This window comes from Rutidosis leptorrhynchoides, chromosome 2 (assembly GCF_046630445.1).
Source record: "Rutidosis leptorrhynchoides isolate AG116_Rl617_1_P2 chromosome 2, CSIRO_AGI_Rlap_v1, whole genome shotgun sequence".
In the NCBI taxonomy this organism is placed as follows: domain Eukaryota; kingdom Viridiplantae; phylum Streptophyta; class Magnoliopsida; order Asterales; family Asteraceae; genus Rutidosis; species Rutidosis leptorrhynchoides.
The window spans coordinates 41,702,682-41,724,817 of NC_092334.1; the positions used below are offsets into that span (position 1 = coordinate 41,702,682).

The 22,136-nt window shown below is 35.7% G+C and overlaps 2 protein-coding genes across 2 annotated transcripts in view; one reads left to right on the plus strand and one right to left on the minus strand.

Annotated features, from left to right (window-relative positions):
- Nucleotides 1–15,108, plus strand: part of LOC139887823 (probable serine/threonine-protein kinase At1g54610) — an 83,693-nt gene extending 68,585 nt beyond the window's left edge. Inside the window, exons 2-6 of the mRNA XM_071870875.1 lie at nt 12,767–12,951; nt 13,052–13,336; nt 13,421–13,738; nt 14,643–14,870; nt 14,976–15,108. Coding sequence (XP_071726976.1) covers nt 12,767–12,951; nt 13,052–13,336; nt 13,421–13,738; nt 14,643–14,870; nt 14,976–15,014 — 1,055 coding nt within the window. The 3' untranslated portion in view covers nt 15,015–15,108. The remainder of the gene's footprint in view (nt 1–12,766; nt 12,952–13,051; nt 13,337–13,420; nt 13,739–14,642; nt 14,871–14,975) is intronic.
- Nucleotides 15,109–15,704: 596 nt separating this feature from the next.
- On the minus strand, nt 15,705–20,915 carry LOC139890769 (folate-biopterin transporter 1, chloroplastic). Its single transcript, XM_071873682.1, has 9 exons — nt 20,590–20,915; nt 19,330–19,529; nt 18,651–18,715; nt 18,401–18,563; nt 18,020–18,168; nt 17,385–17,642; nt 16,880–17,048; nt 16,707–16,799; nt 15,705–16,243 (listed from the first exon to the last, which is right to left on the minus strand). The coding sequence occupies exons 1-9, from the start codon at nt 20,873–20,875 to the stop codon at nt 15,941–15,943; spliced, it is 1,686 nt and encodes a 561-aa protein (XP_071729783.1). The 5' UTR covers nt 20,876–20,915; the 3' UTR covers nt 15,705–15,940.
- Nucleotides 20,916–22,136: the final 1,221 nt, after the last annotated feature.

Genomic DNA, 22,136 nt, shown 5'->3' on the forward strand with positions numbered 1-22,136 from the left:
GTGTTTGATGAACCAAGGTTACATGTAAGTTTATGAACAAGTTCATGAACACTAAGAAAGATCACAACCAAGTGTTGGATCCATGATACTTGCACCAAAGTGTAAGCTCTTGTTGGTTTCATGTCCTTGTTCAAATGTGTAGTAAGCAACTTAACAATAAGAAATAAAGAAAATGAAAGATAAGCCTAAACCAACCATGAAGGTGGTATTCTAGTAACATACAACAAACAAGAACACAAGTAACAATTATAAAGATTATAACTTTAAATCTTTTGAAACAAAATATGTAGAACATAACTAGATAGATTATGTTCTTGATTTTCTTGTTAAATACAAGATATACATGAAGAAATCAAACTAAAAAGTTTGCTTCTTGAAAGCTTGAAAGTAAGTAACAAGTAACTAGAAATCAACACTTGTAAACAAAGATTAAAACAACAAATCATGATGATGATCAAAGGGCTCAAGGCCCACGGTTTTGTTTAGACAAAGAAGAAAGAAAAAAGTCTTTAACTTACTTGCAAGAACAAAGAACTTGAGAGAGAAAAGAAAGAGGGATAATTGCTAGTAATGTGTGTGTGTTTTTGAGAGAGTGTTGTATGTAAGTTGTAATGAAGAAATGGAAACCAAAACACCACTAAATGTGGCCAAGGAATTCGGCAATCTGCAGCAAATAAAGGGGAAGAGGTTTGTTTTATGGTTACATGCAAGTAAAGAGGTTAAAAGTTGGTTAAAAGGGTTGTCTACATGGGGATAATGAGCAAACTAGATTCCTTTAAGTATTAACTAACTAGTTCATGATCTAATTGATACTTACACTTAAAAGAGTGGGCTAAATGTCCACTAATAATTGTAGGGTGGGCTCTCATAAGTCCATGTACATGTATAAAGCCCAAGTTGTATGCAAGTAACATGTAAGTCCACTAAAAGTCCAACTTAAGCCCAAGTAACTAACTAATAGCTTTAGTTAATTAAAATGATTACTAAAATTAATCATGAATGTAAATAATATCTTAAAATATTATTCGTGCAAGTTCCGGGTGTCACAAAGACGTTTCGGGCATTTAAAGTTCAAGTACGGGCAATCAAAGCAACATGTAAATGTAATAACATACATTCGTTTAATCAAGCGTATTAATAATAATAATTATTAATAAATAACGTTGGAAAAACCAGGGTCGTTACATTCTTGAATGCAGTTTTTACACAATATCATACAAGCATGGACTCCAAATCTCGTCCTTATTTAAGTATGCGACAGCGGAAGCTCTTAATAATCACCTGAGAATAAACATGCTTAAAAGGTCAACAAAAATGTTGGTGAGTTATAGGTTTAACCTATATATATCAAATCATAATAATAGACCACAAGATTTCATATTTCAATACACATCCCATACATAGAGATAAAAATCATTCATATGGTGAACACCTGGTAACCGACATTAACAAGATGCATATATAAGAATATCCCCATCATTCCGGGACACCCTTCGGATATGATATAAATTTCGAAGTACTAAAGCATCCGGTACTTTGGATGGGGTTTGTTAAGCCCAATAGATCTATCTTTAGGATTCGCGTCAATTAGGGTGTCTGTTCTCAAATTCTTAGATTACCAGACTTAATAAAAAGGGGCATATTCGATTTCAATAATTCAACCATAGAATGTAGTTTCATGTACTTGTGTCTATTTTGTAAATCATTTATAAAACCTGCATGTATTCTCATCCCAAAAATATTAGATTTTAAAAGTGGGACTATAACTCACTTTCACAGATTTTTACTTCGTCGGGAAGTAAGATTTGGCCACTGGTTGATTCACGAACCTATAACAATATATACATATATATCAAAGTATGTTCAAAATATATTTACAACACTTTTAATATATTTTGATGTTTTAAGTTTATTAAGTCAGCTGTCCTCGTTAGTAACCTACAACTAGTTGTCCACAGTTAGATGTACAGAAATAAATCGATAAATATTATCTTGAATCAATCCACGACCCAGTGTATACGTATCTCAGTATTGATCACAACTCAAACTATATATATTTTGGAATCAACCTCAACCCTGTATAGCTAACTCCAACATTCACATATAGAGTGTCTATGGTTGTTCCGAAATATATATAGATGTGTCGACATGATAGGTCGAAACATTGTATACGTGTCTATGGTATCTCAAGATTACATAATATACAATACAAGTTGATTAAGTTATGGTTGGAATAGATTTGTTACCAATTTTCACGTAGCTAAAATGAGAAAAATGATCCAATCTTGTTTTACCCATAACTTCTTCATTTTAAATCCGTTTTGAGTGAATCAAATTGCTATGGTTTCATATTGAACTCTATTTTACGAATCTAAATAGAAAAAGTATAGGTTTATAGTCAGAAAAATAAGTTACAAGTCGTTTTTATAAAGGTAGTCATTTCAGTCGAAAGAACGACGTCTAGATGACCATTTTAGAAAACATACTTCCACTTTGAGTTTAACCATAATTTTTGGATATAGTTTCATGTTCATAATAAAAATCATTTTCTCAGAATAACAACTTTTAAATCAAAGTTTATCATAGTTTTTAATTAACTAACCCAAAACAGCCCGCGGTGTTACTACGACGGCGTAAATCCGGTTTTACGGTGTTTTTCGTGTTTTCAGGTTTTAAATCATTAAGTTAGCATATCATATAGATATAGAACATGTGTTTAGTTGATTTTAAAAGTCAAGTTAGAAGGATTAACTTTTGTTTGCGAACAAGTTTAGAATTTACTAAACTATGTTCTAGTGATTACAAGTTTAAACCTTCGAATAAGATAGCTTTATATGTATGAATCGAATGATGTTATGAACATCATTACTACCTTAAGTTCCTTGGATAAACCTACTGGAAAATAGGAAAATGGATCTAGCTTCAATGGATCCTTGGATGGCTCGAAGTTCTTGAAGTAGAATCATGACACGAAAACAAGTTCAAGTAAGATCATCACTTAAAATAAGATTGTTATAGTTATAGAAATTGAACCAAAGTTTGAATATGATTATTACCTTGTATTAGAATGATAACCTACTGTAAGAAACAAAGATTTCTTGAGGTTGGATGATCACCTTACAAGATTGGAAGTGAGCTAGCAAACTTGAAAGTATTCTTGATTTTATGAAACTAGAACTTTTGGAATTTATGAAGAACACTTAGAACTTGAAGATAGAACTTGAGAGAGATCAATTAGATGAAGAAAATTGAAGAATGAAAGTGTTTGTAGGTGTTTTTGGTCGTTGGTGTATGGATTAGATATAAAGGATATGTTATTTTGTTTTCATGTAAATAAGTCATGAATGATTACTCATATTTTTGTAATTTTATGAGATATTTCATGCTAGTTGCCAAATGATGGTTCCCAAATGTGTTAGGTGACTCACATGGGCTGATAAGAGCTGATCATTGGAGTGTATATACCAATAGTACATACATCTAAAAGCTGTGTATTGTACGAGTACGAATACGGGTGCATACGAGTAGAATTGTTGATGAAACTGAACGAGGATGTAATTGTAAGCATTTTTGTTAAGTAGAAGTATTTTGATAAGTGTCTTGAAGTCTTTCAAAAGTGTATGAATACATATTAAAACACTACATGTATATACATTTTAACTGAGTCGTTAAGTCATCGTTAGTCGTTACATGTAAATGTTGTTTTGAAACCTTTAGGTTAACGATCTTGTTAAATGTTGTTAACCCAATGTTTATAATATCAAAAGAGATTTTAAATTATTATATTATCATGATATTATGATGTACGAATATCTCTTAATATGATATATATACATTAAATGTCGTTACAACGATAATCGTTACATATATGTCTCGTTTCAAAATCATTAAGTTAGTAGTCTTGTTTTTACATATGTAGTTCATTGTTAATATACTTAATGATATGTTTACTTATCATAATATCATGTTAACTATATATATAACCATATATATGTCATCATATAGTTTTTACAAGTTTTAACGTTCGTGAATCACCGGTCAACTTGGGTGGTCAATTGTCTATATGAAACCTATTTCAATTAATCAAGTCTTAACAAGTTTGATTGCTTAACATGTTAGAAACATTTAATCATGTAAATATCAATCTCAATTAATATATATAAACATGGAAAAGTTCGGGTCACTACAGTAGCGGTGAATCAGCAACAATTGTAGGCAAGGTAGCAGACGTATCTGAGTAACTCTCGAAGTCAAAGGTCATGGGCGGCATGTCTGACATCTGAACAAGGAAAAATAACTTTTTCCATGTCAGTAAGACATATAGCAAGCACGATATCAGGCACTACAGTAACCTAGATCGTTTACCATAGTACATAGCATGGCAATAACAACAGTACTAAACAAAGTAACATGCAATCGAAAGTAGACAGTAGCATGCAGTAACGAGGATAAGCAATAGCATACAACAAGTTCACATAGCAGTAAGGGTAAGCAGTAGCATGCAGCAAAATCATATGGCAGTATAAGTAAGCAGTAACATGCAGCAGTAGTAAGCAGTAACAAGTAAACGAGCAAGTTGTAGATTCGTCCTATTAGTGAATCCTACTCGGTCTGGTCTAGACTCACTAATGCAACCTAATTCCCTACAACCAATGCTCTGATACCAAATGTGATACCCCGTACAAAACCATCGTGTATGGTTCATCAACAACAGGATCATTACAAGGTCAAACACTATATGCTGTTTGAAAACCAGTTTTGCATTCATAAAAAGATAGCGTTTTACAAAAGATAACGTGCTTCCTATGAATAGAAGCGTTAACATAAGTATGTGACCCAAAGGTCGTTACAAAGCCATTTTTTGAAAATAACATAAGTTACGAATGCAAAAAAAAATAAAAATTTCATGATTGTGTAATACACCAAGACAGCAAGTCTAACAGCGAAAGTAACATCGTCTAAGCACCTGAGAAATACACGCTTAAAAGTCAACACGAATGTTGGTGAGCTATAGTTTGTAATCAGTAAAGGAATGTAGACCACGAGATTTCAGTGCTTCAATCAGTAGTTTAAATCAGTATGAAAAGTATATGCTTAACCGTGGGCACCCGATAACTAGACTTAACGTATGTATATCACCCCCTAAAAGTACACCTGGAAAGTGCATTTGTCCTCGAAGTATTAAACACCCGTTGTCTGCTAGCGCGACTAGCCCGAGTGGGGTTGTCAAACCCTATGGATCCATATCTAAGATTCGCGTTCACGGTTCAGAAACCAATGATTAAACGTTACCGAGCTAAGGGGAATCTTTGTGCCATTTTGTAACCCACACATATATAAAGTTAAGTACTCGTGTATAGTATGTAAAACGTAAAAAGTGCATGTATTCTCAGTTCTAAAAATAGTTAAAGTAAAAAGGGATGCTATAACTCACAGTGAATAAGCAGTAAAAGTCGATATGAAACATATGCAGGTAGTAAGTCGGTCCGAAAGGTCGTCAACCTAAGTCAAAGGTCACTAGGTCAGTATGTTGTCCCCAAAAGTTTAAAAGTGAATAAATTAAGTCATCAAAGCTAAGGTAAGTTTAACAAGAATAGAGATCGAAACAAAAGGATGACTTTGGACAGCTGTTACGACCTCTATACAAATCGAAAAGATGAATAGTCAGTGGCCAAGGCTCCGTATGTGAGTCCTCTAACCGCTGACCAATTTTCAGAACCTAACTCGTCTTTGTTTGACCGTGGTGATAGTTTAAGTGCGAGTAGGTCAGAAATTTCAGCATAACGTTACAAATGCGTAGTGACTTTCGGAAGTCTATAAATCCTAAACCGTATATCGGATTTAGGTGAGGCCTAAACAAAAAGTCATCTAATCAAAACGAAATATCTGAAAATCAATTTTCCAGAAGTCTAGGAGTCTGATCAGACCCCAAAAAACAGTAAACAAGTGCTCCGGTGGGATTCTTGGTGCTTGATGCTCATCACGGTTCTCATCCTTGATGCTTGTAGCTTCAAGTGTACAACTCATTGATGTGTTAGCATCACTTTGACCAAGGTTCAACCATCAACACACAATATGTTAAGACCAAGTAAGAATACAACTCAATTAAGAGTTTTAGAAGGATGATGAACCAAAGTTACATCATATTCTTAGTCTTAACACAAATACAAGTTCTATTTACAACTAAAGCTACAAACTTTCCTTCAATCAAACAAGTATGAACAAAATATTGATCAAATAAAGTAATGGAACCCTAAGCTAGAGAGCTTGGATCCTTTTCACACAAGTTATGAGATTACAAAGCTAGAAAGCTTGAATCTTTGGTGTTCTTGAAGATCTTGAAGCATAAAGCTTAGATCTTCAAGTTACATGAAGATCATGAACACAAGTTTTGATCTTTATAATAAAATAATGAGATCATAAGTTAGATAACTTAGATCCAACAAAAGAAATGAAGATTCAAAGCTAGAAAGCTTGAATCTTGGTTGTTCTTGAAGATCCTTGAAGCATGAAGCTAGATCTTCAAGTTACATGAAGATTACAAACACAAGTTTGAATCTTTACAACAAAATACAAAGATTAAAAGCTACAATATTTAGATCTAACAAAATAAGTGAAGATTCAAAGCTAGAAAGCTTGAATCTTCCATGTTCTTGAAGGATTTAAATCCAAGTTTGAATCTACAAGATATAACAAGATCTAAAAGCTAAAGAGCTAGACCCTTTGATGATGATGATGTCGTGAATGAGAAGGGAGGAAGAAGAAGAAGAAGAAAGTTTAAAACTTACACTTTTTAGAGTGAGAAAGACTTGATAGAGAATTAGAGAGTAAGTGTGTGTAATTTGTGAATGAGATCAAGTGTGAAATGGGATGAATAAGCTTGGTATTTATAGAAGGTGAGGGTGTGGGGAGGTGGTGGTGGCCGTGGGTTATGGGAGGGGACAAGGGGGATAACTTTTTGCTTTATGGTTAATGGATGTCTAAAGTTGGTGCTTATGTTAGGATCCCATGCAACATTAAGGATAATGGTAAGCAAAAATGCTAGTATGTTCCCTCTAATAAATGAGCATTTATCTTACATTAATATGGGTCACTAACTTATTAAAATTGGGCTAATTAAATAGTCCACTAGCTAGTGTAGGGTGGGCTAAAGTCCAACAAGGTAGAAAGTCCAACAAGACTAACTAGTGTGTTCTAGTAAATTACTAAGCGTAATTAAGCATCCAAAAACCCAAGTAATTGTTATTATAAAATAAAAATTAGTATTTTGTAGTCATAATATTCCGATTACGAAAAAAGTTAAACGTGTACACAGTACGCAGTTCGTTCTAAACGTTAAGTGACACTAACTGTCATAAAGGCTTCCGGGGATCAAGTTAAGTAACCTACGTACTTAAAGGCACGTTTTCACATATAAACGAAAGTAATCCACATGTAGTAAAATCCCAGAGTATAATATAGCTTAGTACGCACAAATACGCAGTTTCATGAAAGCACAAAGCACAAAATCAAGTCAAAAAAGTCGGGTCGTTACAGTATCGATTATCGCGAACTGAACAAGTTGATAATCAAGAACCGGTGTCCCCTTCCCAGGATTGATGATCTATTCGATCAGTTTCAAGGATCATGCGTTTACTCTAAGATTGATCTACGGTCAGGTTATCACTAGTTGAGGGTGAAGGAGGGCGATGTCCCCAAGACTGCATTCCGAACCCGTTATGGCCATTATGAGTTTCTTGTGATGTCATTTGGTTTGACCAACGCACCTGTCATGTTCATGGATCTTATGAACTGCGTGTGCAAGCCATATCTAGACAAATTCGTTATCGTATTCATAGACGATATCCTAATTTATTCTAAAAGTGAAGAAGAACACGAACATCACATTCGACTCGTGCTTGAACTCTTGAGGCAAGAACAACTCTATGCCAAATTCTCCAAGTGTGAATTTTGGTTGAAGGAAGTTCAATTTCTTGGTCACATTGTGAGCGATCAGGGTATCAAAGTCGATCCCGCAAAAATCGAAACCATTAGCAAGTGGGAAACCCCCACTACTCCTACCCATATCTGTCAATTTTTAGGCCTCGCTGGTTACTATCATAGGTTCATCGAAGGTTTCTCTTTGATTGCGCGTCCTTTGACCGCATTAACTCACAAAGTGAAGAAATTCGTTTGGGCGGCCGAACAAGAGTCAGCATTCCAAGCCCTGAAGCAGAAGTTAATCACCGCACCTATCTTATCCCTTCCCGAAGGCAGCGATGACTTCGTTGTGTATTGCGATGCCTCCCGACAAGGTTTTGGGTGTGTATTGATGCAACAGAAGAAAGTTATTGCTTACACCTCCCGACAATTGAAGATTCACAAGCGAAACTACACGACTCACGATCTCGAGCTTGGAGCCGTTGTGTTTGCACTCAAACTGTGGAGACACTATCTTTACGGAACCAGGAGTACCATCTTCACCGACCACAAAAGCCTCCAACACATCTTTGATCAGAAGCAACTGAATATGAGACAACGACGGTGGATCGAAACATTGAACGATTACGATTGTGAACTTCGTTACCATCCTGGCAAGGAAAATGTAGTAGCCGATGCCTTGAGCCGAAAGGAGAGAATGGTACCTCTTCGTGTCCACGCCTTAAACATCACCATCCACACGAATCTCAATAGCCAAATCCGCGTAGCCCAAGATGAGGCTCTCAAAGAGAAGAATATTTCTCACAAACACTTGAACATCCTCGTCTCTCGATTCGAGGTTAAGGAGACTGGACTCCGATATTTCGTCGAAAGAATTTGGGTGCCTAGTTATGGGGATTTACAAAGTCTTATTCTAGACGAAGCCCATAAGTCAAGGTATTCGATTCATCCAGGAGCTGGTAAGATGTACCACGATCTCAAGGAGCGATATTGGTGGCCAAACCTCAAGAAGGATGTTGCCATTTACGTTGGAAAGTGTTTAACTTGTTCCAAGGTCAAAGCCGAACATCAGAAGCCATCTGGGTTACTTCAGCAACCCGAAATTCCGTAATGGAAGTGGGAAAGAATAACGATGGACTTTATCACAAAACTACCAAAGACGGTAGGCGGTTATGATACCATCTGGGTTATTATTGACCGTCTCACCAAATCCGCTCATTTCCTGGCCATGAAAGAAACCGATACGATGGACAAGCTTGCGCAACTGTACATAAAGGAAATTGTATCTCGTCACGGTGTACCCTTATCAATCATTTCCGACCGAGATGCCCGTTTCGCTTCTAGATTTTGGCGTTCCTTAAAAGAAGCCTTGGAAACACGTCTAGACATGAGCACCGCATATCATCCACAGACCGATGGATAAAGCGAACGCATGATTCAAACCTTGGAGGACATGTTACGAGCTTGTGTTATTAACTTCGGAAAAGCTTGGGAAAAGCATTTGCCTCTAGCCGAATTCTCTTACAACAATAGTTATCACTCGAGCATTAATGCCACACCTTTTGAAGCTTTATATGGTCGCAAATGTCGTTCTCCTATTTGTTGGGCCGAAGTAGGTGACAAGCAAATCACCGAACCCGAACTCATCCATGAAACGATCGAGAAGATCGTTCAAATCCAGGAAAGGCTCGAGACGGCTCGTAACCGTCAAAAGAGCTATGCCGACATTAGACGTAAAGATCTCGAATTCCAAGTGGGTGACCGCGTAATGTTGAAAGTCGCACCTTGGAAAGGTGTAATCCATTTCGGAAAGCGTGGGAACCTAAATCCGCGATATATTGGTCCTTTCAAAATCTTGGAGCGTATTGGACCCGTTGCTTATCGTTTAGACCTTCCATCTCAATTAAGCTCTGTAAGACAAAAACCCATTAAGATAAGCCAACATACTAGCATATTTGTGTGCCATTACTACACCATGTTGCATGGGATCCCAACATACAAGCACCACCTTTGTACCACCACTCATGAAAAAGCAAATTGGTCCCCCCTTGTCCTCCATGATGCCGTCAGTTTTGGAGACACCCACCACCACTACTATAAATTCAAGCCTCATCCTCATTTCACACTTCATTTCATTTCTCATTTCATACACACTTTCTCTCTAATTTTCTCTCTAGTTTTTCTCACACTAAAAACTTGTAAGTTTCTTGATCTTCTTCTTCTTTTTCTTTCTTAAGTCACGACATCATCATCATCATCAAAGGATCAAGCTTTTTAGCTTTTTGATCTTTTTATATCTTGTAGATTCAAACCTTGATTGAGAATCTTCAAGAACATGAAGGATTCAAGCTTTCTAGCTTTGAATCTTCATTACTTTGTTGGATCTAAGTTTTCTAGCTTAAGATCTCTTTATTTTTGTTAAAAGATTAAAACTTGTGTTTATGATCTTCATGAAACTTGAAGATCTAACTTTTTGCTTTAAAGATCTTTAAGAACAAAAAAGATTCAAGCTTTCTAGCTTTGGATCTTCATTACTTTGATGGATCTAAGTTTTGTAGCTTAAGATCTCATTATTTTGTTAAAAGATCAAAACTTGTGTTTATGATCTTCATGAAACTTGAAGATCTAACTTTTTGCTTTAAAGTTCTTCAAGAACATAAAAGATTCAAGCTTTCTAGCTTTGAAATCTCATAAGTATTGTTAAGGGATCCAAGCTTTTTAGCTTAGGGTTCATTACTTTGTTTGATCTAAGTTATGTAACTTAAGGTCTTGTTGTTTGATTTGAATCAAAGTTTGTAGCTTTAATCTTTGAATAGAACTTGTATTTGTGTTGAAACTAAGAACATGATGTAACATTGGTTCATCATCCTTCTAAAACTCTTAAGTGAGTTGTATTTCTTCTTAGTCTTGACATTGTGTGTTGATGGTTGAAACTTGGTCAAAGTGATGTTAAAACATCAAGGAGTTGTACACTTGAGGCTTATACGCATCAAGGATGAGAACCGTGATGAGCATCAAACACCGAGAAACCTACCGGAGCAGTTGTTTCTGTTTTTCAGGGTCTGATCAGACTCCCGGGGCTTCTGGAAAGTTGATTTCCAGATATTTCGGTTTGAGTAGATGACTTTTCATTTAAGACTCGCCTAAATCCGATATACGGTTTAGGATTTATAGCCTTCCGAAAATCACTACGCATTCGTAATGACGTGCTGAAATTTCTGACCTACTCGCGCTTGAACCATCGCCACGGTCAAACGACATCGAGTTAGGATCTGAAAATTGGATACCGGTAATAGGACTCACAAACGGAGTCTTGACCACTGGCCGCGCATCATTTCAGTTTTTATAGAGGTCGTAGCAGGTGTCCGAAGTCAGCCCTTTGTTTCGATCTCTATCCTTGATTGAAAACTTACTTTATCTTTTACGTATGATGATAATGATGATGCTCAAGACTTAACTTACGTACTTTTAAAACTTTTGGGATGATTTACTGACTTAGTAACCTTTGACTTAGGTTGAGGACCTTTGGGACCGACTTACTACTTGCTTACATTTTCATATCGATTTTACCGCACATTCACTGTGAGTTATAGCTCCCTTTTTACTTTAACTATTTTTGAGACTGAGAATACATGCGCTTTTTATGTTTTACATACTAGACACGAGTACTTTAACTTTATATATGTGTGGGTGACATAACGGCACAAATTTTCCCCTTAGCTCGGTAACGTTTAACTATTGGTTTATGAACCGGTAGACGCGAATCTTAGATATGGATCCATAGGGTTTGACATCCCCACTCGGGCTAGTCGCGATAGCATTTAATGGGTGTTTAATACTTCGTCAGTTTTAACGCACTCGCCAAGTGTACTTTTAAGGGGTGATATATTATTTTACGTTAAGTTAGTTACCAAGTGCCCACGGTTAAGCATATACTTTTCATACTGTCTTGAATACGAAATCTCATGGTCTACCTTACATTATTGTTTACAATCAAACTATAGCTCACCAACATTCGTGTTGATTTTTAAGCATGTTTTATTCTCAGGTAACTAAGACGCTTATTGCTTCTGCTGTTATAGGCTTGCTGTATTAGACTTCCGCTGTAATAGACTGTTGTGTTAGACTTCTGCTGCATTGTTTAGAGATGTCTCAAGCATGGAACTTTTCATTTTGCATTCACAACTTATGTTACATTTGAATTATGGTTTTGTAATGACCTTAGTGTCACGTACTATTTTTAAATGCTTTCTATTCGTAGAAGCATGCTACTCTTATTAAACATTTGTCGTTGAGAAAACGTTATCTTTTTATGAATGCAAAACTTTGTTTTTTTAAACAGCATCGTGTAATTGACCTGTTGTTGACGATCCGTACATAGATTTTTGGACGGGGCGTCACAAAAAGTTCTGAATATAATTATTTATGAATGACAATAACCTGTTTGATAATCATTTTGAATGAACAATATGAATAATGTAAAATTACCACAGTACCCTTTTTCATGAAGAAGAAAACATTATAGATGTTTTAATAAGTATACTTATATACTGTAAAGAGAATATTACATAAAATTTAGGTGTGTCATGGTTAGTATTTCTACTCTGAATGGTTCAACACTATATGTCATTCAGTGGTCAAAAACAAAAGCGATGAATGTTGTATGGTTCATCACTTAATGCTAAACCATTCAATTAAGAGGTAATCAAACACACCATAATTTAACATCCTGTACTGCATAAAGCTGAGAATAATGTTTATTACACTGTCTTGGTTATCTTTCTCCTGGATAAAGAATTTTTTTCGGTTTATCGATAAGATGAGTGACGTGCATACTTGTGTTCAGTTTGTGCAGAGACTGTCAATAACAACAACAGAAGTGGACCAAGTCCATGGCAAAGTAATTCACCCAATGATATTATTGATGAGCTAGTAGCTGCAGGTTGGCCATCTTGGCTCGCTGCTGTTTCCGGGGAGGCAATCAAGGGGTGGTTACCTCTTAGGGCTAATACCTTCAAGAAACTCAACAAGGCAAGTATTGCTTATATATATGTTCATGTCCTAGTTGCTTTCATTATTATTATAATAAGCATTTAGTGTTTTTTGTTTTTGTTTTTAATTTTGCGATCAGATTGAAGAAGGTAGCTGTAGTGTTGTTTATAAAGCTAGGCATATTCCAACACGAAAAGAAGTTGTACTGAAAAAAGTCAGGTTTGATAGTTCGGACTCAGAGAGTGCGAAGGTGATTGCCATGGAGATTGCAGTTTTGCGCCTTTTAGACCATCCCAATGTGATTAAGTTGGAAGGTATAGTGACATCTAGGATGTCTAATTCTTTGTACCTTGTTTTTGACTATATGGACCATGATTTGGCTACATTTTCTTCAAAACTGGATACGCATCTTACAGAGCCTCAGGTTTGTTTCAATAAATAAATTATACTTTATAAAGTGAATTTGAATAAAATATTTTCTCATTTTGGATAATTCAAAATATGGTAGATCAAGCATTATATGCATCAGCTTATTTCTGGTCTAAAGCACTGCCATACAAATGGCGTGCTACATCGTGATATTAAGGGTTCAGACCTTCTTGTTGATAGCAATGGTGTTCTTAAAATTGCCGATTTTGGCTCTGCTTCCTTCTTTGACCTAATTCCTGAGCATCCGGTGAGTTATCATGTAGCTACATTCTGGTATCGCGCCCCTGAGCTTCTATTAGGATCTACTGAATACGGTGTCAGTGTTGACCTATGGAGCGCTGGATGCATTTTGGCTGGGTTATTGGCTAAGAGGCCTATTCTAGATGGTCACACACAGGTATATTCAGTTATTAGCTTTTACATCATGTAGACTATTTAAACAATTTTCATATTGCCTGCGCTTTGCTCCCAGATATACCTGGAAAACGGGTCAGGTTAGGTCGGTTTGGGTAACGGGTTAAAATGGTTTTGGGTTTAAATGGGTCATGCGTCAGATCTTTAAACGGGTTTAAATCGGTCAGGTTGGGTCGGGTTGGGTAACGTGTCGAAACGGGTCAAATGGGTCCAAACGGGTCATGTAGTTTACATTTGTTTTTTACATTTATTATTACATTTTACGTTTATATTTACGTTTTATGTTTATACTTTTACATTTGATTTTTACATTTATTATATGTTTGACGGATGAAACTTGTTATAATCTTTATGCTCGACCCATTTGACCCATGAACAAGACCCATTAGACCTATCCGTACTTATTTAGCTTTAGGAATTGATACGCACTTGACTTGTTACTTTATAGTTTGTATAAGACCCAATAGGTTGGAGGGAAACTCATTGGACATTTTTTAAGCTTTAGTTTACATTGTCCGTAGTGGCTGAACTAGGATTTCCTTCACCGGGGGCAAAAAAAAAATTTAAAACCGTAGCGAATTTTCTAGATAAAATATGGAAGTTTTGGGGCAAAAAATTGAGGTTTTTAGGCAAATTATGAAGGTTTTGGGGCAAAAGTTGGAGGTTTTTGGGCAAAATTTGAAGGTTTTGAGGCAAAAGTTGGAGAAATTTGAGCAAAATTTGAAGGTTTTGGGTAATGTTTTGTCCGGCAAGTAGTTTCGCCAATGTTTTGTCCGGCCTAACTTTTTCAAGACCTAATTGACCTAAATTTGAGAGTATAGGTCTCAACTTCCAAGCATACTCCCAGATGAAACTCTTGTTTACGTTCGTTTTGGCTTCTTATTTAGGCAGAGCAGCTCCAGAAGATCTACGCAATTTGTGGGACGCCTCCAGATGATTACTGGGAAAGATACAAGTTACCTTTGAAAAGTTCATACAAGCCTTCAATACAATCCAACAAATGCATAACTGAGACTTTTAGAGATTTCCCACCTTCATCGTTGTCACTACTAAATATACTTCTGTCAATTGATCCAGCTAAACGCCGAAGTGCTGCATCTGCGTTGACAAGTGCAGTGAGTTTCTTTCACTTTTTTATGTTTGATTCCTTCTTATTGGATGGTAATTTATTGGTTACTCTAAATATATTTATTCTAATTCTATACATGTCAATCTTTCAGTTTTTAAGAGATGCATGTCAAGGAAATGAATCACAATAGGTTCTACGACAAGCGTTACTATTTGAAAGGAGCTGGGAAAACCAAATGAATATGTTAACGTGTTAGCTGCTGAATGACACAAGATGTATTGAACCATTCGTATCTGGAGTGATATGACCCTATGAGCAACTACGCCGATCTTTATATGTTTTGGCCTTTTTGGGTAGCCAAGAAGGAAGTCTTTCTCTGCCGGGCCCTTCTTCCGACCCACCGGGCTCTGAGAATTCGGAAGATTCCTTTGGCATCAATGTGTTGTTGGATATGAAATACTATCTTAGCCATTAATCACCTCCATTTTCTTGTATACCTAGTTAAAACTTAAACTATATCCGGAACACTTATTAAACAGTATATTATTTTATTTATTTATGTAAAAAGTTAATGTGGTAATTTTACATGAGTGTTCATTGAGAATGATTATCATTGAGATTATCTTGTTCAATCAGAATTCAAAGTTATGATTGCTAGAGAATTTCATTTTGGAAAAGCTAATGAGTTGTATTTGGTTGATTGGGGGTTACAAAATATTTACAATGTTACTATTGACAATGCAACTATGCAAGTAGTAATGATACTACTATCGAGTACGTGACAAGAAAAGTTGTTAAATGGGGCAACATTTGTGTATAGAAGGTAAATAGACTCGTGTAAGATGTATGACTCATGTTAAATCGACCTATCCAGCAAAATTGTTTTCACCCTTCTCGGTTTTTATAAGACCTCTACATACTTCACCGAAATGAATCACAACAAGCTTGTGATTAAGCTACTGTTGTAGTTTTGTTTATCATTAGATCAAAGAAACAAACCAAAAATCCTTTAACAAAGTCGCATTGACTTCTATTGCAGGTTCATTTGAACGAAGCGTCGCATATTTACATTTCTTTATCTCTACTGTGGTTACGTATACAAGTTTTATTAACTAATTAACTAGATTTTAACTCGATATCAACATCTTCATTAGGTTTGATGTCGTTAGGATTATCATCAGGAAGAAGATGTAACAGTGGCAACGGTAACAACGAGCTGAGATTGCAGACGATTATAAGAAGGGCCAAACTGTCAAATCTGTCCTTGGTGATACCCAAAACCTGGGTCAAACCCGCTCCAAATAGACCCCCAAGTACACTCCCTCCATTCGACACCGACATTAGCGTCGCAAATAGAGTTGCTTCCATGCCCTCTGGGCAAAGTCTTGCTGCTAAAACAAGAACCGGCATGAATGAGGCCTGCATAACATTTTATATTCTATTAGCAACAAAATCATGTGTTAACTTTAAAAAAATCCTCAATAATAAAGAAAAAGAAACGTGGTTGGTCCCAGTGGTTCACCTTGCATTACGCGGGTGGTTCCTGTACTTTTTTTACGTGACTGGTCACCTTAGTTTGTAAAAGTTACTCCAGTGGTCCCTGTCAATAACGACCGTTACTTTTCCGTTATATCATAACATGTGCCATGCACGTGAGGGGTATGTATGGCACATGTTATGATTTAACGGTTATGGTTAACGGTCGTTAGGGGCCACTGCGTAACTATAGAAAACAACAGTGACCAACCACGTCATAAAAAGGTACAGGACCACCTGCGTAATCTAGGGTAAACCACAGGGACCAACCACGTAATTTTTTCAATAATAAACTTGTAAAAGTATCGTCGAGGAAAGTAAAATGCGAGGTCTATATGAATTATACCTGACCAAGGACCGTTATGATCAACGAATCACCAATTGCAAACCACTCATCACTAATACCAAATTGTCGATTTAGCCCAGTCACGAGGATGACCTACCACATGTGGAATACATTTAATAGAATATGAAGAATTAAAGTAAGATCAATAACAATAAGCAAGAGTTGATGCAAACCTGAGTTAACCCAAGGAGAGTACCAGTTACAGTTGTACCAAGAAAAATCTTTCGAAGTGGAACATTTTTCAAAAATCCATTATAGAGACCAACACCAAGAAGCGACGCAATAGATGTCACAAGCTTAACACGCCCCAGAAACTCGGGTGTAAAACCGAGTTTATTTGTTCTGAAAAAAAAATTGTTTATACATCAAAAAAGATGGTTACACAATTACTCAAGTTTTGCAAATGTTGTAGAGGTGGCAGATTTGACCCATTTTGCTAAATATATTAATAATTAAAACATTCCAAATGGAAACGGGTCAAACTTGTCCAAGTAGTTATGAAAATGATAACTAGTTTTGAATATGAAGTGCTTCGAGGGGCACATTTTAACCTTTTACATAATATAATAAATAAACTTGTTACGACCCGTTCCTTCTCCATTTTCCCACCCCTAAAATGTTGTGTTTAAAAGAGTAACAAATAAAATAATGATTTGCAAAACCAAGAATGCGACATACGTGAAGTAAAACATGGCAGATTCTGAGTGAGGAGTTGCTTGCCAGAGAAATATAAACAACGTGGGAAGAAATACATTGGGTTGTTTGATAGCTTGCCACAACTCAATGATACTATCTATTGAGGTATCATAAAAGCCAGATGGGCCCCCCGCAATTACATTGTGCCCCCTTGATGGACCACGGACACGTTGCTCTTTGACTAATACAGCAACTGCAGATGTCAACAAAGGAAGCAGCGCCGTAAGACCAAAAACAAATCTGCAAAATTTACATCCTTGTTAGGAATAAATGATGGCGTAAATATGGGCTAGTTGAATAACGGGTCAAAACGTGCTCAAGGTAGAAATGGGACCAGCGGGGTTGACCCGCACACTCTATATCAAACTTTAATATTTCATATAAGAAAAAACTATTTTTATTTATGATTACTGAAAACAAATCAAGAACACTAAAAGTTCAAATCTTTGAAAGTTAGCAATATAAGTTTCAACTTATTTGACTTGTTCCCCTTTTAGCCTGAGACAAAACACAACCTAAATCAACCCATGCATGAGTAAATGGGTTGAAGTTTCCACTGCAGTAGTAATCATTATTATTAGAAGTAATGGATGACAAAAGTGGGCCATTAAGCATACCTTACACCATAAGCATCCACCAGGGACCCACTAAAGTAGGAGCTTACAATTCCTCCAAACGCGGAGGATCCCCAACATAGCGATTGAAGAGATCCCGATACGCTTTGTGTCTCACCACGTGCTCTCTCTACCACCATCGAATCCACAACCTACACCAAATATCTGTAATCAGTATGCACATGATGTCGAACTATCATCCCAAACAATCCGTTTAGATAAGCAATTAACATTTTCTCTTACAATATGACAAGTAGCATAACATTCCCTTCTTACCAAATATTGTTATTTTACATCTGTAACCCGTTAGAAATAAACATAAACCTAAACTGACCCATTCAAAAGTAGTTGGTTTATAAATGCCACCAAGTAGCCTGTACTTACAACATCTGAAAAAGCAACAGAAAGAGACCCAAGAAGTATGCAAAAAGTAGCACCATACTTGCCATCAACAAAAGTGGCCATTAAACTCCAAGAAAGTGCTCCAAGAAGTCCAGATAGAACTAAATATGATCTTCTTCGGTACCCAAATAGTGGGACTGAGTCACTACAAAAACATGCATTATTGAAGTGAGAATATTTGTGGATTGATTAATGGAGTAAGGATGTTGAAGATTTTTAGATATATACACACCTGATAAACCCATACAAGGGCTTAATAAGCCAAGGCAATGCAGATAAACCGGTTATCACAGCTGTCTAGTCCACAAAGTACAACTAATTAGTTTCATCTCATCAAACGAATAACAAATGCCATGGTAAACTGAACATTTTGTATCTTTAAACCAGATTATGGACTCATCTTTATAACTGAAAACATATCTGGGCATGTTTGGTTGGAGGTTTTAGAGGTTACAGATTATTATATAACATCTTTTATTAACACATCTTATGTTATTACCATAATAGTCTGAATTTTAAAGTGACTTGGAAGGTTTAATGTATTTGAATACATTTTGGAGGACTTTCAGCCCTTTTGACATAATTGAAACATTTGACCTCTTTCATGTTTAGCCAATATAAATAGGTTTAAATAAAATAGCTTTAGTCATCATCTGATATTATATTATACATAGATATACATGCATATAAATTTGTAGACAAAAAAATCCCAGGTCAACTCAACCCAACCCAAGTTGACCCACTTCAACATGGGTAAAAAGATTGACCTGTTACCCAACCCACCCAATTTTCCACCCCGACACAAACAATGGACAATCTGGTAATAAGAAATGACCTTACTACAAACCTGTTCCTAGTTAGCAATGGATGAGCAAACTAAAAATCTTAACTTTACCAAAAAAATAGCATACCTCAGCTGGATCAAGATGCAAATCATCCTTTAAATAAAAGCTAACGGCAAGTCTAGCAAGCCCCAAAACTCCTTGAACAAAGTATACCATAGCAACTGCAATATTATCGGGTGTAAGGTCTACACCATAACAACTAATTGAACTCATGGAATATCTATTCTTTTGAGGAACAGTTTTACTTGAAGAGACTGCCCCATTACCTGCAATTTCACCTTCATGAGTTAATATCTAAAAGACAAACGATACAACATCATGGTGTATGTATTGATACAATATAATGAATATGTAACACATATATACATATGTATATGTATAAATATGTGTGTGTGTGTGTAATTTGATGGAAGCAAATTAATGTACTACGTAATTGTTTATAGTATTAATAGTAATATTAATATTAATGTTGATAATCAAATAAATGATATATATATCCTCATGAAAGATCATGCCCAACTTTACGATGATCCCACTTGGAGATGAACCCTACTTCGGAGAAATTACTATCACTAATTACTAATTTCAGGTACATATTAATTTTAACATACGATCAATTACGATACAATCATTTGTCTACAATAGGAGTGACAAGGATTGCTATGTTGTTCGAAAGCTGTAGACTTCTGATTTAATCAACGATTGGCTTTATATAAAACACGAATAAGAGTTTCAGTTACCTTGCCAAACCTTCCAACACTCCATTACAAAACTTTATTCCTAAACTAATTTCGCTCCTAGTGGTTATCACGTTCAAAAAATACTTCCTAAGCACCAACTAAAGATATGGAGTACTCTTAATTTCAAATTTTAATTATCGAAGGATAAATGTATACATGTTTTGTTAACTCAACACGTATTACTTTCTCCATATGGCTTGTCTGTTATCCATCACTATCTACAAGAAATCGATTAGGCTATGCATCTCTCACTTGAACTACCTATAATACCATAGATGAAAGCAATTCAATCAAACCATCAAAACCTAATTAGTTACGAAACGCACCAAAACCTACATCTCAATTGTACTTCATGAAAATTATTGTACAGTTATAATCATTCACAATTTCCTTACGCATATAAATGTGTAAGTTTACCATAAATGCTTCTAACGGAAACAAATTTCTTTCTCCTATTCAATATATACTATATATAAACAAATAAGAGTAACAAGTGAACAATTCAGGCATATTTTCAGATCATTAACAAATTATAAAATGATGATGGATACGTTGAGAAGATGAAGAAGAAGAAGAAGAAGGTTACGGTTTCTAGAGGTAACGAAGGGCTGCTGTTGTTGCTCATAATCATAATCATCAATATTATCAACAGATGATGATGATGATGATGATGGCATAGGAACGGAAAGTGACGACATGTCCTCCGTGTGCGGTGGTGTCGAAAGTAATCTCCGGTGACGTTTACTTCTTCCGACGCCGGCGGATACGACCGTAAATGAGATCTGACGAGGAGAAATAATTGAACGAGAATTTGGTAACAAGAGGTTGGAGATTAGATTTGGGGTTGGGGATGATATGTTCACTATTACCATTTTTTTATTTTTTATTTTTTTATTATTCCTTTTAATTTGTTTTTGGTAGCTACTACTTATTTATTTAACCAAATCATTCTTTGTTACCACTTATATCAACGACATACGTTGAACCATTTGTTTTTTTTTTTTAATTAAACGGTCATCAAATCGTTATTCGTTATCATTAATAAACGATCATTAAACAAATTGATATCGTTATTTAATGGAGTACTATCCTTTATTGTCACATATTTAAAAACCCTTCACAAAAATCACAAGTTTATACGCTGTACGCATCAAATTACATGAGGTGACTATTTTAGCTTTCATTAGTTTACATAAAAAAGGAAATGATGTTTAACAATGTTTCTCTCTAGTCCGGTTTTGTTTTTCAACGTAAGAATTTTCATTGATGAGAAACGCGAGTTCTGGCAACGTTCATTCTGTTTCCCGCTTTGTCACTGTTGCTTTCTCATGATGCAATCGTAGGTTTCTTGTTTTGTTCTCCTGGTTAGATTCTCAAGGGTTTTAAGGATCGATTGACATCCGTTTGGTTGGTTCTTTTTCTCGAATATGACATTTAGTTGATGGCCGTGATTACTCTTTAAGAAAATGTTTCTTGTGATTTTGGTACGACTTCGGTTGTGTCACTTAGTTTGAGTAATTCCTTTGATCGGGTTGGGTGTCGTTTGCGGTGGACTTTGTTGCTGGGTTTTCATCGGGTTCTATTTGATTTAGAGTAGTCGATTGGTAGAGTTTCGATCGTGGTTGATGTTTGGTGTTTTGGGGTTCTTCGATGGCCGCATTCTAGTGATGGATCCTAATGGATTCACATTGATTTATTTGATGCTTCAATTGATTATATTTGTTAGTTTAGATGTTGTTTGTATTGTGCAATGTATGTGTTAGTGTATTTGTCCACTATAATTGATTTACTTTTGTTATCAATAGTTGTGTCAATTAAATCGTATAATCTTGTCAAATAGTCTTTGGGTATATATCAATTGTATAGACCATCCACCCAGTGCCATTACCTACTTCTACTAAGGCTGGGCTTAATATGAGCAAGAGACTTGGTGTCTTGGTGGCAAGAACCAGAATGAAATATTCTATTTTATTTTAAATTCATGTATTGTTTTATAAAAAAAATAAAAAGGTAATTCTATATCTCAGTAAACAACCTAACTTCGTTTAAGAATACCCGACCATTATCGCCCTTATTTGTTTTATCAAAAATAATTATTGATAATAAATCATCAGTATACTAACCATTAGATTT

Coding starts and splice junctions, on each gene's coding strand:
- LOC139890769 (XM_071873682.1), bottom strand. CDS start 20,875: ATGGTAATAGTGAACATATCATCCCCAACCCCAAATCTAATCTCCAAC. Junction 19,530..20,589: donor CTTCGTTACCTCTAGAAACC/GTAACCTTCTTC, acceptor GTGAAATTGCAG/GTAATGGGGCAGTCTCTTCA. Junction 16,800..16,879: donor CTCTCCTTGGGTTAACTCAG/GTTTGCATCAAC, acceptor CACATGTGGTAG/GTCATCCTCGTGACTGGGCT.